The 17820-nt window shown below is 44.0% G+C and overlaps 1 protein-coding gene across 4 annotated transcripts in view; it reads right to left on the bottom strand.

Moving 5' to 3' along the window:
• Nucleotides 1-2807: 2807 nt before the first annotated feature.
• rbfox1 (RNA binding fox-1 homolog 1) overlaps nt 2808-17820 on the bottom strand; it is a 615123-nt gene continuing 600110 nt past the window's right edge. For 2 of the 4 annotated variants that reach the window (XM_070856700.1, XM_070856701.1), the window contains exons 11-12: nt 3224-3299; nt 2808-2930 (exon numbers count right to left, since the gene is read on the bottom strand). In XM_070856700.1, the coding sequence (XP_070712801.1) occupies nt 2808-2930; nt 3224-3299 (199 nt within the window). The remainder of the gene's footprint in view (nt 2931-3223; nt 3300-17820) is intronic. The other 2 variants (XM_070856702.1, XM_070856703.1) reach the window with 1 other exon arrangement.

The following is a 17820-nucleotide window of genomic DNA, read 5'->3' as shown; positions in this document are numbered from 1 at the left end:
CTTCTTCTGGTTATGTCCAGCGGCTATTTCTAGTAGCACTTCAAGAAATTAGTGTTGGACTTTGTGTGTGGTCCCCACTATGATTGGAGGGCGTGAGGAGGCCAGATAACAAGGTAACGATAGCTGACAGAGTAATTGACTTACTTTTTTTAATGGATTTTTGGGCATCGCAGTCTTGCTGCTGAGTTCCCACTTCTGTTCCCAGTTCCTAGTGCAATGTCCTGCCAGGGAGTGAAACTATACTGGGGGATGTGACTTCACCATATTAATAACCCAGGGCACAAAATTCAGACATATACTGGCCTCGATTGGTTCAATGAACTTTGGGCACACTGGCCTAGAAATGTATTCATGCCGCGCCCATTTTTCGGGTGCAAAATTGGCTCGTAGGCATCCAATATGCCGGGTAGCACAAGCATGCATATTCTGCACCAGAAGTATGCCACCTGCCATTTTGGTAAAGGCAGAAAAAGAGGTGTCCAGGGCCCGTGACTGAAACAGACGTGAGGTCTTTCCATTTGCAAAAAAAGAGGCTTAACAGGCATTTGAGGTCCTCTTTGCAAAATTGGTCTGCACTGGATTCAGCCACTGTAGAGGGTGCTGGAGGCCGCCACCGATGATAAGTTTGTTAAAAAAGTACTTACCTGAATGTGGAGCCAGGAGAAGCAGGGCTCCAATGTATTCGAACCCCCTCCCTCTCTGATCACTTTCTCCCTCTCCCAGTTACCTCCTGCCAATTGGTTCTTCCCCTCCCAAGACCTACCTGAAGGCACCTGTCAGTGTAACAACGGCCCAAAATCCAATGCCAATTCACTGGGAGTGGCCATCATTTTCCCATAGCTGACTGGTGTTATTTAAGTGAGGCCAGAGGCCCAATATTGTGTGTGCCTCAAGCCTGCCCATTCCGACGCAGGGTTCATTTCCTGCCCCCAGTTTGGGCCAATTCCTAGGCCACTGTGCCTGTCAAGCACCAGGATACAGATACAGGACTCCAGGGAAATTGGCCCCACAATGTCTTAAGAATGTTCAAATTCCTCTCCCATGTTAAAATCAGTCGTAAAACTTCCACGTGCACTATAGTTTATAAGGACCGAATCACAAGTTGAGCAACATTGGATGATGTCCCATCATTGGAAAAAAGAAGCAACAGTATCAATAGTTCCAATTTTGTGAAATTTTATTGATGATTATTGTTCAACTGATCATACTGCATGCACATACGATGACAAAGAGAAAGCCTGGTCACAACACTTTCCAGCAGGTTTTTAATCGCATAGGTATATCACAGCTTGTGGGTTGTTATTTACTAGGTGCACGCCAGGAGGCGCACACAGTACACATGAGGAGTATAACTAAGAGTTGCAGCAAAAAGGTAGAGGAAAAAGTTTTTAAGCTGCATTATTACAAAAAACAAGGAGACCCATGACAAACACCCCAACTTAGGTACTGTTAAACAGGACAAAGTGAACGGACTCTAGCATATGCACAGACAAGCTGCAATTTTTCAAGGACGCTTGAACAAGCTGATCCGACAACTTGCTCACATTGCACTTTTAACACTGAAACGGCCCAGAGGTGGAATCGACTTTCGAATTTTGTGACTTATTCAAAGCACTGTAAGTAAAATGCTTTCTTTTGTGAATGCTTTTTATTCAGTCCCCGTTCAAAAATAAAAGGCCTCCTCAGAAAAATAACATAACAAAATAACGCGAGCTGTCAAGCGATGAAAAATTGCCGTTTGTTTACACAACACAGTCATGTCTCAAAAGTACCAAGCTGACGAAAATACCATGATTATCTACACTTAATGATTGCAATACTTGTAAAATGCTTATATAAATCTGAATATGATTATCATGTATTCCATAAAAATGATACGCCTTACACTTGATATACTATGCTAATTCTAAAACATCATAGGCTGTGTAATCTAGAACTGAACATTTCCACTGCACAATTTGAAATTTATTTATACATTTTACTGGTACAAAGAACCGAGTTTATTACTTTCCTTCTGACAAAAAAGAAAAATATAAACAATTCTTTATCACCATTTTTGAATGTTTTCCCTCCCATAATACAAAAGTCAGCAATGATATCAATAATTTATATACTGGAAGTAATATAAAAAAGAATGCTCATTGATGGCCTAACTAGCAGATTTACTTAAATAGACCTATCTATGGTTGAACTGCTGAATACTGCCTGGTGGAGTATCTTGTAATTGAATGGATGCCCCTACTGAAACCTTATGTACAAGTGCCGAAAAACATCCAGAAACATAACCTTTGGCTTGAACAAACAGTGAATAATTTAAGACAATTGATAGCAAGATACTTGGTGCAGTGGTGCCCTCTTTCAAATCTATTTTATGCAGATTGACAACCCTTCCCTTAACCCTCCCTCTTTCGTAAAGCAAACAAAATTTGAAATGAAAAAATAAAATGACCGATTTAGTCACTTGCATTGCTACAAAAACAGGTGAGAATCCCAATGACTACAGTTCTGCACCTTCACATATACGTGTCTCAGTGATTGTGGCTTTTAACAGTTCTTACATCTCACAGTCTTTTATCACCATAAGAAAAGCAGTTGCTTTAGTCAATAATCAGATATGTAACTTTCAGAAATCAAAACCCACTTATTAAAATACACAGAACAAAATATCTGAGGTATAAGATTAAAAAAATGTAGTATTTTTTTCTCTTTTTAGAGTTGCTAAAATGATGCACTACTGCATGTATTGCAATACCCAGGCCTTGGAAAAGCTTCTTTTTTCCCCAGCAGAAGATTTAATGGTATGTCATTTAGTATGGAGCAAAACGGCTGTATCCCCCTCGGTATATACTAGCCTGCAATGAAGAAAGAACGAGACCGACATCATCAGCAAGGCTCCTAGTCTTGGCATCAGTCAAGGGTGCAAAAGCATTCTGAAACAAAGTGATGGATTTAATTATCAAAATGACTAATTATTCCATTAAGCCAAACGTTCAGCTAGGTGATACTCGCAAAATTAGAAATATAATAACTAACATGCACTATATCGCCAAGAAATTAAGACATTCATCAAGTTTACTGGAAGGATTAATGTGGCATTTCAGCTGCTGTTAGCACCAGAGACAAATTCAATTAAGTTAAACTGAGGATATGCTGGCGGAGATATAAAAAAAAACCATGCAGGAATGAAGCAGCAAGGTGGGTACTGAATCAACGATCGGCTTACCACGGCACCAACGCCGTAGGTGGCTGCTGGAGCAAGTGCGTGGTGGTAGGGGTCTGCAGCATAAACTCTTCCGTAACTAAAAGTAAAGGAACGGTGGATCAGTTAAAAATATACACGGCAAAGAAAGGAGCTACAACAAAGCTACAGTATACTATCTGAATCACTTGTTAGAGTTTGACACAAAGTGCAGTGTGATGCATACTGGTAAAATAATGCAAACAGAAAGTACAAAATGTAGAAAAATCAAAAAGCGAAGCACAGCTATGTTCTCTAATGTATTCGTTTTCACTCTTCATCAATTAACATTCTTGTCCTGTGATATTGTATCACTATGAGATTTTCACCCTAATCCAGCTAAGAGCCTCCTGCTTGTTAAATATGGAAACCTCATACTGGAGACCACGCACAGGGAAACAGGCATTAGGCCAGTGAACTTTTATTCTGTTATCAAAACATTACATGTATATATTTCTCTTTGGACTTGGGCAATGTTAAGAATTCACTTGAGCTCTACTCTCATGCTTTATGACATGACCATGAGCGTTGCTTATAGTATGGTCTTGTAACATATTGCCAATACCAACAATTTAAGACATATATTTCTGTTTATCTTTTGTTTTAAACATTACTCTAAATTTGAAAGAAAAAGCACACTACACTGTGGTTTAAATATTGTATTTGTTTCCTATCCCTGCTCCAAGTTATTTGCTTCTCTTTGAATCCCCTGATTCTGCAGACCATTCCCAAGCAAAGACAATGGGCAGCCATCATTTTTCTTATTTGTGTTCTTGAAGGCAAAATAGATTATATATTTTTTTCAATTTAACTTCCTATAATGTTAGCATCTGTGAGTATGCTCACAGGTTCATAGAGCGGTTACATTGTGAGTGGCTTACCAGTCATGTGATGGTCACAAGACTCAATAAAACCCCAGCCAGTTGAGTCTAGGTCATCCACGATGAGGTATGCCGTTGTGAGCCTAGTGGATGAACTGGTAATGTGTAATGTGATTGTTAAACCTTTATTAATAAACCAACTAACGAGTTCTTAATTGCAATGTGTTGCTATGAATTCTTAAGCAAAGAACCCATGAAGCAATTACATTACACATCCCTTCCTCTGTAGACATGCCTCCCTTGTACAACTCAGCTGAGGTTGGACGGTGACAATGTAAGGGATGACGGTGGAGAACCTGTTTCCTACCAGTTCTGGTACAGTGATGTAAATACATTGATTTGCAGCACCACGGGGCCAACCAGAGGACAACGCAGCTGAGATCATTCCAATCTGCTGCATTTTCCTTCTACCGACCTCACCACTTTCACCGGTTATGGGAGTCTTTAGAATTAATACTATAAAGGAAGATGGTAACATCAAGCACAAATTTGGTGAATCTATTTTATTTAGCCAATAGAAACAAATACAGAATTAATTAACAAGGCTGGACTTGTCAGACAACTAATAAAATGTTACTGCTACGAGCAAGCTGCATTCGACATCTAAAGGAATTCATTGCTATTAAACCCAAACTACTGATTTACATGAAGCAGTATTTCCACAATGTTACTTTTCACAAAAGAATTTGACAAAAGGGATGCTACACACAGAACTTATGCACCATCAGTCTCATTGCATAAACTACTGCAGATGCATTTCTCGTTTTACAATGGCTTGTTAATGGCTGCTTATCAAAGCTATCATTTACGGTCCATCACATTTGCCAGAATTATCCCTAAAAAACCGTGTGTGTGTTTGGAACATGAGGGCAGTTAAATTATTAAAAGTGGGATTCCTGACTTGATCCCGCCTCTAACCTGCCCACTTCTGGTTTTAACGGAGGTGGGACGTGGGGGGGTGCGGGGGAAGTGCGGGACGGAGGCAAGCGACCAACCCGTTCCCGGACGTCAATTTAAATATTATAATGAGGCTGGAAACCTCTTTTTTTCACCTCAATTTTGAATTTAAATGGATGTGGACGGGTTTCACTCATTTCGTTAAACCATTAAACCGAGACGGGGACTGCTACATCCAGGAGGGGAGTGGCTTTGTACTTACCCCCCTGGATCCAGGGTCCCTATCTAACCCCCCGCCCCCTACCCCCGTGATCGGAGACCCCACAACAAAGCCTTCAATCACCTTCCAAGGCCTCCGATCCCCACCTCGAGGCCGCCCCCACCCACCCCACTAATGATGCTGAGGCTGGCCACAATCTCCTGGTGACCACGCTGATCCATCCTCCCCCGCACCGCACCGCCCCCCCCCCCGCATTACCCATTCTCCAGCTGACCCCCTCACCCCATGTCGACCCCCTGATGCTCCAACCGCCCCACCACCACACTGCCGATCTCCGAACCCCCCCGCGAACCCTGACCACCCCACACCCGCCCCGCGATCCTCGACTCTCTCTCCTCCCCCAGCGATCTCTTCCCCAGACCAACCCCTCGCTCCCTCTCTGCGTCTGCAGACCTACCTACCTGTAGCCAGCCAGCCTCTCAATCTGGCTGGCTGCGGGCAGGAATCCAAGGCCTCACATGCTAATCAAGCCCTGCCGTTAAAGTCGACAGGGCCTGCGGGATATCTGGCACCCCAGGTTTCCCGCCCACTTCAGAGGCTCCCCCGCCCCCAGCCTACAGAAAATTCGGCCAAATTATCTTCAATTGGACTCCGCTTTAACATACACGTAATTCTGTTTACTGTATAGCAGTTTAATAGAAATTTGTTGGAAATCACTTAGGGTTCCTATTTTAATCTGAGTTATAATACAGAAAAATCAATTGGAATTGTAAAACTCTTCGATATTAACCTATTGGTTCCTTTATAATGAGTGGGAGATAATGGGGTAGAAATTGGTATTTTGGGGTGTAAAACAGGCACAATATTTCCCAATATCTAGGCATGAGGTTTTGAGCCCGATCTGCGCCAGAGGCTGGGCCTGCACCATATTGGTCTTCACTGTTTTTAGGCATCCCTGGCAGGCACCTGCAGTCAGCATTGGATCAATTTAAATGTACAAGAAAGAGTTCTGCGCCTATTTCTGGACCTGTCCACAAAATTAGGGAAAGGCAGTGACTAGTTTTTCCAGTTCTATACTGGCCTAACTAATAGTACATAAACAGACTGCTGGAGGCCGCCAAAGAAATGGTAGGGACAGCGTTTCTTTGTCCGCTCCTGCAGAGTCAATGGCGTTCCTCCCAACTCCACAGCACTACTGCACAGGGCTGCAGCTGACCTGCACTCGGCAACCCCATGCTGCCCTCTATCCCCACTCCCAGGACTTACCCAAGAGCTGCTATCAGTGAGGCAGCAGGCCCAAATCCGATGCCAGACTTTGGAAGCATGGACATGTGTTGGCAGCCCTCCTCCATTATTAAAATGAGCCCCAATTTTGGGGTGAGCCTTGGGCCTCCAGCTTACATAAGATCATAAGAAATAGGAACAGGAGTAGGCCACTTGGCCCATCGAGCCTGCTCCGTCATTCAATAAGATCATGGCTGATCTGATCTTGACCTCAATTCCACTTTACTGCCTGCTCCCCATAACCTTTGACCTCTGCAGTTCAAAAATCTGTCTATCTCAGCCTTCAATATATTTAATGACCCAGCCTCCACAACTCTCTGAGAATTCAAAAGATTCACCACCCTCAGAGAAGAAATTCCTCCTCATCTCCATCTTAAAAGGGTGACTCCTTATTTGAAACTATGCCCCCTAGTTCTAGATTCCCCAATGAGGGGAAACATCCTCTCTGCATCTACCCATGTCAAGCCCCCTCAGAATCTTCTATGTTTCAATAAGATCACCTCTCATTCTTCTAAACTCCAAGGAGTATAGGCCCAACCTGCTCAACTTTCCTCATAAGACGACCGTTTCATCTCAGGATTCAACCTAGTGAACCTTCTCTGAACTGCCTCTAATGCAAGTATATGCCTCCTTAAATACGGAGACCAAACCTGTAGGCAATGCTCCAGGTGTGGTCTCACCAATGCCCTGTACAGTTGTAGCAAGACTGCCCTGCTTTTATAGTCCATCCCCCTTGCAATAAAGGCCAACATTCCATTTGCCTTTCTAACTACTTGCAACTTGCAGTTCAAAGCTGTAAAAAATATTAAAACCCACTAAATATTACTTGTTAAATACTTTTAGAGAACCTGCTAATTGCTGTAATTTGGAAGAGAAGTAACTTTGTAATCCTTTTTAACAATGGCTGCATTTCAAAGTAGCAAACTGTGTGTTTTGGGCATCAAACAAACTGAGGTGTTCTTGTATGCAGGATATCTGTCCAAACTACTGATCTGATGCAACTCATCTTTATAATAGGCACTCATTTTTATTGCGATAAGTGTAAAAGTTTATTGTTGCGATCTTTAACTTCATAAATTTGATAAGACATATGCTGACCCAGCATTGTATGTTACTACAAGACCAAAATTCCTGGGGGGTCTGTTCCACTGGTGTTCGTGCCATGTAGCAGAACCCCTGCCCACCCTAGCCCCAGGTGGAGACCCAATTCAAGATCCTGGATCATCTGCATTGCAGGACCTGCAAAGCTGCATTAGCAGTGCCCACCCTGGAATGCCAACAGAATGTTGTAGTGCCACCTTGCCACTCCGAGAGCAGAGCGGAGATCTCGCGATGTCCCAAAGAGAAGTAGCCTCTTCTAGTGCCTGCTGCCCAGGAGCAAGTGGACCTCTTAAGGATCATAATCAACACCCCCTGGGATGTCATGTTTGGGAGGTTTATGCAAGCCTCGATGAGAAGCATGCCAGTTAGCAGTTGGCATGAGTTCAAGGAGGTCTAAGGTGGATGCAAGGGTTATAATTTCCCTGGAAAGCCTTGAAACTCTTCCAGACATTCCCCCTTAAAACAGGGGATGGGCAGAAGATCTAACCACAGCTCCCTGCGGTAAATTGGTGACAAGCAAAAAAAAAGGGTGGAATCAGTCGCTATTGGGCTCCATCCTAAATTCCGGCCAGATGAGACTGACCTGCTCATTTTCTGCCCTTGATTGGGGCTAGAATTTCAGAGCCCATGTATTTTTCAACTAAATCATGGATTGTGGTTGGCACAGCTGGCTGGACCCTTCAGCTTGTTACTCTATGAAATGGGAGAAGAGTGGTTTGGTCAGTGATTTCCCATACAGCGAGCCGCCAATCTCTACAGCTTCAGCTTGGACGAGTGCTAAACTGAGACAAAGCACTTTCCTGCAAGAGATGGAAAATCAGTGGAGCGGCCATCTTGGGTGTTGCTGCATGTTTTCTAGAGGCAGGTGGATTATACAAAAACCTGCAAACAGACACCCAAGCCCCTAACCTCTTGAGAGAAGATGGTCCAAGGCTCACGGAAATCTAAAACAGAGGAGAATGGAAATTGTGGTCGTGAATAACCCTGGTTGCACGTTATCAGATTTTTATAGGTTAGCAACTGCATACTGTGATGGAAAGTTTGAATAAGGAAATGCAGTGTCTGGACCTGCGTCTCATTGGGTAAGAACACTGTGTGCTTCTGAGCCACAGTAGATCAGGAAGGCCCTAGTTTTAATATTGGCCTGTCAGGTAGATTTTGGGGTGCATCAGCACTAGAAAGGAAAAATGAAATCTCCTAGGGGTCCTGATTCTGATCCATTCCAAACATTTCTACTTGAAAGTGCACGAGGACAGGCTTATGTTCAACAGTTAGGCCTGTCAATGCTCACAGCCCCCTCTCACAACTGAAGTGCAGTCACTTGGATGAAGTACTGCAAGGCTGCGATCAACCTGGGATATTAAAAACTCTAGCTTATGTTCGTCCCTTCAAGAAAGTCTGGAAGAAAATGGGGGGGGGAAACATCTGAATTTAATGATCAATACTCAATGGGTTAAAATTCAGTCCATACACTTCAACAAAAATGGATATTGTTTTATTAATTTAATAATCCTATTTTCCACACACTACAAAGAAGCTGAATGTTCTGGTTATATGGCACAGAGGAAGCATCATGTTTTTATTCATGTGGTTTATGAATTTTGTGTATGCTAGACAAATGCACATCTAATTCAAATAGAAATCTCATTCAACCAGAGATTATCCGTGGAACCTTCTCATTCTCTGCCATCATATGGCTGTCCTGACTGAAGCAAACTTCTGAGTAAATTGGTGAACAATTTATCTAGATCCAGCAATAGCATACACTGGTGTGTTAAATACAACATTTCAGCAGACTATTTGCTCTTTGTTCATATTTTTGAGCTTACTTACAATATTGTATATTAAAGAAAATGACAGTTAAAGAAGATAAATAGTGCAGTATTTCTTTTTCAGTTCCCTTCTTTAATGAAAGAAAGAAAGGACTTGCGTTCGTATCGTGCCATTCACCACCTCAGGACATTCCAAAGCGTTCAACAGCCAATTGAGTACTTTTGAAATGCAGTCATTGTTGTCCTGTATCAATCCTGCACCACTCACTTCCTGGCTGACATGGTCAGGCAATCAGCTCCTCTCGAATGAGCTCCTCATTAGCTGCACCAAAGTGGGCAGGAGCTAATTGTACGAGTGAAAATTCTTAGATATTTTTAGTGATTCTATGTTAACCATGTTCTATGTTATACGCCCATTATAGTGGTCATTCTGGGGCAGTAATACCATCAATTATGTAATGGTGTGAGAAGGGGAGCCCACTTTTACAACCTGCTCATCCTACTACACAAGGAAGGGGGTGACAGGTATCAGTGCATGTGCACTGAACTGTACACACAGTGAAAAAGGCCCAGTCATCCACAATACCAGTGTGTTTTCTTCCGACTGAAAAGAGGTGATCGGATAGTCAGCACTCTTCAATCAAAAGACACAGAATGGCAATACAGTAGAGTATCTAAGTTTCAAATGTATACCCTCTAATGCTCTTAAGCACACCACAGAAAACCTTTGTCACTGTAAAGAGAAGCACGCATGTTTGACTGTTTAAAAATGACATTATGTCTGGAACATTAAATTGAGAGTGCTGAATCTTCATCAATTAAACACTATTCTTTGATTATGAGCTAAATTTTCAGGACTTCCGCCCAGCAGAAACAGGGCGCTGGTGATCTGAAGATGGAATGTAACCGCTTCCACTTTGCTGGCGTGCTCCCGAGTCGCTGGCCTGAGCAGGCCGCCTGAAGAGGAGACACTCAGCTGATTCAAATATTGAAATCATAGTCCAACAACGTCAACAGAGCCTCAATGCCATTTTCAGGCTGAACTGGGCGGGGCGTGCACCGTACCCAACCCGACCAGCATCAGCCGGTGGCTGGGACCAAGCAGACCCGAGAGGTGACGTCCGCCTAACCCAGCGAACCCAGTCTTACTGGCTGCTGCTCCGGCCTCCCCCTTCCACCAATCCCCCTCCCCCAGGGACCAACCTTCCTTCGGCCCAGAGACCAGCGGTCTGTCCTGGGACTGTTTGTTTCTGGCAGCAGCCTGCTGGCCGATGTAAATGAGGTCTGGTTCTGCCGCCCATCGCCCCTCTGTTTTTTTGAAGAGTTAAAAGGCTTTACTCTCCACACTCTAAAATCACAATCCTGCTTTGTCAGTCTTCATGTGACAATATGTCTGTCGTCTTTTTTGACAAATGTCAACGATTTTGAACAGCTGTACTATGTTCTAATGTTGAAATAATATTGTAAAATGTCCCTCATTTTTCCATACAACCTGTAAATTGCCTTCAGATTAATTTGAAAGATTCAGTTAAAACATGGGGATTAAACACAGTTTGTGAAACTGTTAACTCAGTGCCTTATAGAAGAAACCTTTCAATGTATTACACCACAAGAATACCCAGGGATGGAGACCAGTCCAGCACATGCCACCTAGAATATGGCAGCTCAAAGAATCTACCTCCATGCATGACAATTTCTTGAAAGAATCATAAATTAATGTTATAATGAAAAAAAAATATCTATAAAACCCAATTCCTAAATTTATGATGGAGCGCAAAAAATATACACTGTGCAGACCATTCCTGCATACCAAAATTACATAACACAAATAATAAAACTGACAAAACCAGTTGTATAAATAGACCTATCACAGACCTTTCCTTTTGTTCTTTCCTCCCCTCCCCCTTTCCGTGCTCCTTAAGAATCTGTTCTTTCTGATGAAGGGTCATTGACCCGAACCGTTAACTCTGTTTTTCTCTCCACAGATGCTGCCTGACCCGCTGAGATTTCCAGTATTTTCTGTTTTTATTTCAGGTTCCACCATCCGCAGTATTTTGCTTTTGTAAAAATAGAATGCTTATCTGTCGTGGGTATGATCCAATGTTCATCACACTCATACGGTACATCCTCATAATTCAATACTGTGATAAGCATTGTTTCACATCTGACCCCCACCAAGTGCCCAGTGTAAATTGTGTGAATAAGAAGTGAGGTAATGTTTTCATCTTAAAGTTCAAAAATATATTGTTCACAACTCCAATAAATTACAGAAAGTTCTTCTATTACAATTCAATGAAATCCATTACAATAGTTCCAACTTTTTATTTATTCCCTGTGAAAAGTCATCCTATAGCACGATGCGAGGTAGATGAATAATTCTGAGCAGCAAATGATCATTTTCCACTTCAATGTAGGAATGTAGGGATAGGGTCATCAACAGCCATATAATAATTACAAATTAATGATCGATGGAGATAAAACAGCTCCACACCAACGGTGGGGAACTATGCAAATTGGATTGATAAATCTATACTTATAACTCATTGATTGCTCAGTAAGTCTAATGGTGGAAAACATTTGTAAGTTTAACCAAGGATTCAGGTAACAATTCCAAGATCTTCTATGCTGGATAGTCATTATTTTTTTCATTGCAGCTTCCTTAACTAAGATTGAAACCGGAGCAGAGCTGTGATGGAAGCTGGTGTCATGGCGCTCTCTGGTGCCATGTACTTGTGCTCCAGCATACTGCCTTTGGCACTGGAGTTATGTTACACCAGGGATGTTATCAATACTATCATCAGGGCTGGATCCCAGAGGATTGGCAATTTTACTTTGAGTTCTAGTTAGAGTTAGAAACAAAGAATCAAGTCATTACAAATCACCCACATATGAAACTCTCTTGGCTTCGATGCAGCTGACAGCCTCACTACAGTAATGTAGGCTGTAGGTAAATTAAATCATGTGAAATTAAACCAGGCTTAATATGAGAAAAAAATCATGAGTTCCACCGTTACCTTTTCTAGGTTTAGACATCTGCTTGACAATAAAGCTTCTAAATCCCCAAATAAAACTGGCAGTCATTTATAGCATCTAGCAATCTAAACCATGGATCACTTCACTCACTCGACGAGTATAGGCTTTCTCTGCAGACTTGACTGACATCCAGTCTGGACCTTTGCAAAGAGCCTCCAAAATTTCTGCTCCCTTGAGACTGACAACTAAGGTTATTCTGAACAATTTTAGTCAAAACCATAATTTGTTTTTAGCTCCTGATCATCAATAAGATGCTTGCAGACTATCTCGGCCAGAAAGGATATCGAAAGATTAAAATAGCATCTTCTCCATTCAGAAATCATCCTTTCCCTACTTAATCTTGTCACATTTTACACTCAGTCATATTTGACCAAGTATGTGCATTGACCTGGAATTGTAAGCATGAGACAGACAAGCTGTCAAATAGATAATGACCATAAAGAGAAAAAGGTTGCCACTCTTTTTATTGGGTAAGACTGAAGAATTAATGCACACTGTGTAAAGTCCTGTCCCCTCAGTACAGATTCACACGAGGCATATGGTGAAGTCAAGGTCATTCTGGACCTGCACCTTTATTTCACAGCTCTGAAATGCTGCACTTGCCTGAGACCTGTCCTTATATACCTGTCTCTTGCAAGTGCACCCCTGGTGGTAAGGTATGCTGGTGGTTACAGGTCATATCTTATTACAGTCATGTATAGCATGTTAGGATACAGTTATATATAATAATGTAAGATACATGACATCACCTACCCCCAAGGTCTTATTTTCTTTATAGGTTCAGTCTCTCAGGTGGTCTACGCTCTCATGTAGAGCGTCTGAGTTGTGGTTCAGTTGTTTGCCTTGGTGTCTGTTTTTCTTTGGGTGTGGTTGCTGGTCTCTCGCCTGGGCTGTCTGTTTCGATTGGTGTGATTGTTGATGACTCGCCTGGGCTGTCTGTTGGGATTGCCCTTTCCTCAGGTTGTTCCCTCTGTCTGTCCACCAGGTGTGGTGCGAGTTCCACATTGTAGTCTGCCTCTGGTTCCGCAGTGTTGTTGGTAAATCTGCTTTTGACTTGGTCTACATGCCTCCGGCAGGTTTTGCCATTGTCCATTTGTACTACCAGTAGCCTGTTTCCTTCCTTGCCTGTTACTGTCCCTGCAAGCCATTTGGGACCCCTGCCATAGTTTAGTACAAACACTTTTTCCCCTATCTCATTCCATCTCCCCCTCAAATTTCTGTCATGGTACTCAGTCAGCTTATGGCGCTTTGCCTCAATGATTTCGTGCATGTCTGGGAGGATTAATGAGAGCCTTGTTTTTAAAGTCCTTTTCATCAACAGTTGCGCGGGGGAGATCCTAGTCAGTGAGTGCGGACGAGATCTGTATGCCAGCAGCAGTCGCATCAGGCGACCCTGCAGCGTGGGACCTTGGATTTTAAGCATGCCTTGTTTAATGATTTGCACTGCTCTCTCCGCCTGGCCGTTGGAGGCCGGCTTGAACGGTGCCATCTTGACGTGATTTATGCCGTGGTCAATTATAAAGTCTTGGAATTCTGCGCTGGTGAAGCACGGACCATTGTCACCGACCAATATGTCAGGGAGTCCATGCATTGCAAATATGGTTGCGAGGCTCTCCACAGCGGTGGAGGTTGTGCTCGAGTTTAAAATGGTGCATTCGATCCACTTTGAAAATGCATCTACAACTACGAGGAACATTTTGCCCATGAATGGGCCCGCATAGTCTACGTGCACCCGCGACCACGGTTTGGTAGGCCAGGGCCAGGGGCTCAGTGGAGCCTCCCTGGGGGCATTGCTGAGTTGGGCACAAATGGTGCACCTTCGGACGCAGAGCTCCAAGTCCGCGTCAATACCAGGCCACCAGACGTGGGATCTGGCTATGGCCTTCATGAGAACGATCCTCAGGTGCTCGCGGTGGAGCTCCCGGACAAATGCCTCTCTGCCTCGCAGAGGCATGACTACTCGGCTGCCCCACATCAGCCTGCTGAGCGCGTCGGCACAGTTATCTGTGCCTGGTCTGTGCCTTATGGTATAGTCATAGGACACCAGCATGAGTGCCCATCGTTGAATTCGCGCCGAGACGTTGGCGTTTATTGCATTGCTCTCGGATAAGAGGGACGTGAGGGGCTTGTGGTCAGTTTCTAATGCGAACTTGGCCCCGAGAAGGTATTGGTGCATCTTTTTGACACCATACACGCACGCGAGCACCTCCTTCTCTACCATTCCGTACCCGCATTCTGCCCGCGAAAGTGACCTGGAGGCATAAGCAATGGGTTGTAATTTGCCCGCATATTGCAAAATGCACCCGACTTCATACGCTGACGCATTGCATGTGAGAACTAGCTTTTTACTGGGTCAAAGAAAGTCAAAACACTGTTGGAACACAAAAGGTTGCGTGCCTTATTGAAGGCGCGTTCCTGGGCATCCCCCCAAAACCAATCACACCCCTTCCTGAGTAGCACGTGGAGAGGCTCCAGCAGCGTGATTAAGTTCTGCATAAAGTTCCCAAAGTAATTGAGTAGCCCGAGAAAGGCGCGCAGTTCTGAGACATTCCGGGGCCTGGGTGCCAGGCGAATTGCTTCTGTTTTGGACTCTGTTGGGCGGATTCCATCAGCGGCAATCCTTCTACCCAAAAATTCAACCTCGGGGTCGAGAAACAGGCACTTGGATTTCTTGACTCGTAGGCCTACCCGATCCAACCGCTTTAGTACTTACGGAGATGGGAGTCGGTGTCCCTGCCCGTGATAAGTAGGTCGTCTTGAAATACAACCGTCCCCGGGATGGACTTGAGCAGACTCTCCATGTTGCACTGTGTTGTGCTGGAATATGGCAGCTGCTGACCTGATGCCGAATGGGCATCGATTGTACATGAAAAGGCCTCGATGTGTGTTGATGGTGATGAGTAGCTTGGATTCCTTGGTCAATTCTTGCGTCATAAATGCAGATGTGAGGTCTAATTTTGAGAAAAGTTTACCTTCAGCTAATGTGGCAAATAAGTCCTCCGCTCTGGGCAGCGGGTACTGGTCCTGTAGGGAGACTCTGTTTATGGTAGATTTGTCATCCCCACAGATTCGTACGGATCCATCAGGCTTTATGACTGGGACGATGGAACTTGCCCAGTCGCTAAATTCCACAGGTGATATAATGCCTTCCCGCAGAAGCCTGTCTAGTTCGTGTTCAATCTTTTCCCTCATCACATAGGGTACAGCTCTGGCCTTGTGATGGACCGGTCTAGCATCCTGTGTGATGTAGATTTTGACTTTGGCCCCTTTGAAAGTGCCCACACCTGGCTGAAAGAGATGTTCAAATCACTTTATAACTGTTGAGCAGGAGGTCCGTTCCTCTAATGACATGGCATGGACATCATCCCATTGGCAGTTTAGTTTTGCCAGCCAGCTTCTCCCCAGCAGTGCTGGGGGGTCTCCGGGGACAATCCACAGGGGTAGTCGGTTCACTGTCCCTTTGCCTGTGACAGAGAACATGGCGTTGCCGAGGACTGGTATGATTTCTTTGGTATAAGTCCTTAGTTTGGTGTCGACCCTTATGAGTTTTGGTCTGTCTCTTTTATGCGGCCACAGTTGTTCAAATTGTTGAGCGCCCATGAGAGATTGACTCGCTCCCATATCCAGCTCCATGTTGACAGATATCCCGTTGAGTAGGACCCTCATCATTATAGGAGGCGTCCTGTTGTAGGAGCAGCGGCCCCATTGATCGTGTTGACCCGCTGTACATCGGTGTCCCGGGTACTGTCCCCACCATCTTCTGGTCCGCTTTCCGACCCATCCGATTCGTATACCAGCTGAGCTGCCGTTTTTTGCACATGCGGGCCAAATGCCCTGTATATTCACAATTTCTGCAAACAGCCTGCTGAAATCGACATCCCCTTGACGAGTGCCCACCCCCACACTCCAGCACAGACCTGTTCCATTGTTCAAAGTGTTTCCAAAGAATGAGCTGCGTCTGGCTGATCTCTCTTGAGCTTCTCTCAGTTTGTAGTTGATTGCTCGCATTGTGGGTTGATGAGGCCCTTGATGGCTTCTGCCTGCTGTCGAGAGCCTGTTCTCCCGGTTTTGTCCATGTGTGGGGATAGCAGCTGTGAACTTCTTGTTCCGATATTTCGTTAGTTGTCGTACCTGCATTGTAAATCAACCTCGTTTCTTCTTCCCCTACCAAGAATGTCTGTGCAATCAGTGCTGCTGCCTCTAAGGTCAGGTTCTTGGTCTCTATGAGCTTTCGGAATATGCCTGCGTGGCCTATTCCTTCAATGAAAAAGTCTCTCAGCATTTCTCTCCTCAGTTCCTCGGAGAACTCACATAAGCTAGCCAACCTCCAAAGTTCCGCCACGAAGTCGGGTATGCTCTGGCCCACACAGCATCTGTAGTTGTAGAACCTGTGTCTGGCCATGTGTAGGCTGCTCACTGGCTTCAGGTGGTCTCTTACCAGTGTGCTCAATTCTTCAAGCGACTTGCTTGCTGGTTTCTCGGGTGCCAGCAGATCCTTCATTAAAGCGTATGTTTTTGAGCCACAGCTGATCAAGAGATGGCCTCTTCTCTTGTCTGCCTTATCGTCACCTAGCCAGTCTTTGGTTACAAAGCTTTGCTGGAGCCTTTCTATAAAGTCCTCCCAATTGTCTCCCGCGTTATACTTTTCATCTGATCTGTTGTTCGCCATTCTGTGGATTCTGTAATCCTGTAACTCGTCGCCACTGTAAAGTCCTGTCCCCTCAGTACAGATTCACACGAGGCATATAGTGAAGTCAAGGTCACTCTGGACCTGCACCTTTATTTCACAGCTCTGGAATGCTGCACTTGCCTGAGACTTGTCCTTATATACCTGTCTCTTGCAAGTGCACCCCTGGTGGTAAGGTATGCTGGTGGTTACAGGTCATATCTTATTACAGTCATGTATAGCATGTTAGGATACAGTTATATATAATAATGTAAGATACATGACACACTGCAAAACAGATGGGATGGTCTGAAGGTCTTGTCACACGAACTCCACGCTTCACATCTTTGGGCAATTCAGTCGGAATCTGTTTTAATCAATAGGATCAAAATCAAGAAGCAAACCTTCTGTTTGCTCTGAAATTCCATTGCATTTTCTGCCATTTTAATTTTGTTACAGTATTAAATGATGTCATGATCCTTGGACATTATTAATATGAATTTGATACATTGGTGTGGAATTTAAAGAGCAGCCAATCAAAAATACCAAAGCAATTGTGTAGCATTCATTTGGATTGTGATTATTTCAAATAACTCAGGAATGACAATCCCACTTTCCTAAATCATTACAGAAAACTCTTCAATAAACTTTTATTGTAGTGCACAAGACTGATGATTTGTGGTTATTATTCTTTTGACATAATGGTTATCAATATAGCACCCATTCTG

This window comes from Pristiophorus japonicus, chromosome 15, assembly GCF_044704955.1.
Source record: "Pristiophorus japonicus isolate sPriJap1 chromosome 15, sPriJap1.hap1, whole genome shotgun sequence".
NCBI lineage: Eukaryota > Metazoa > Chordata > Chondrichthyes > Pristiophoridae > Pristiophorus > Pristiophorus japonicus.
Note: the sequence above shows the minus strand (reverse complement) of the source record. Positions and strands in the feature narration are given on the sequence as shown.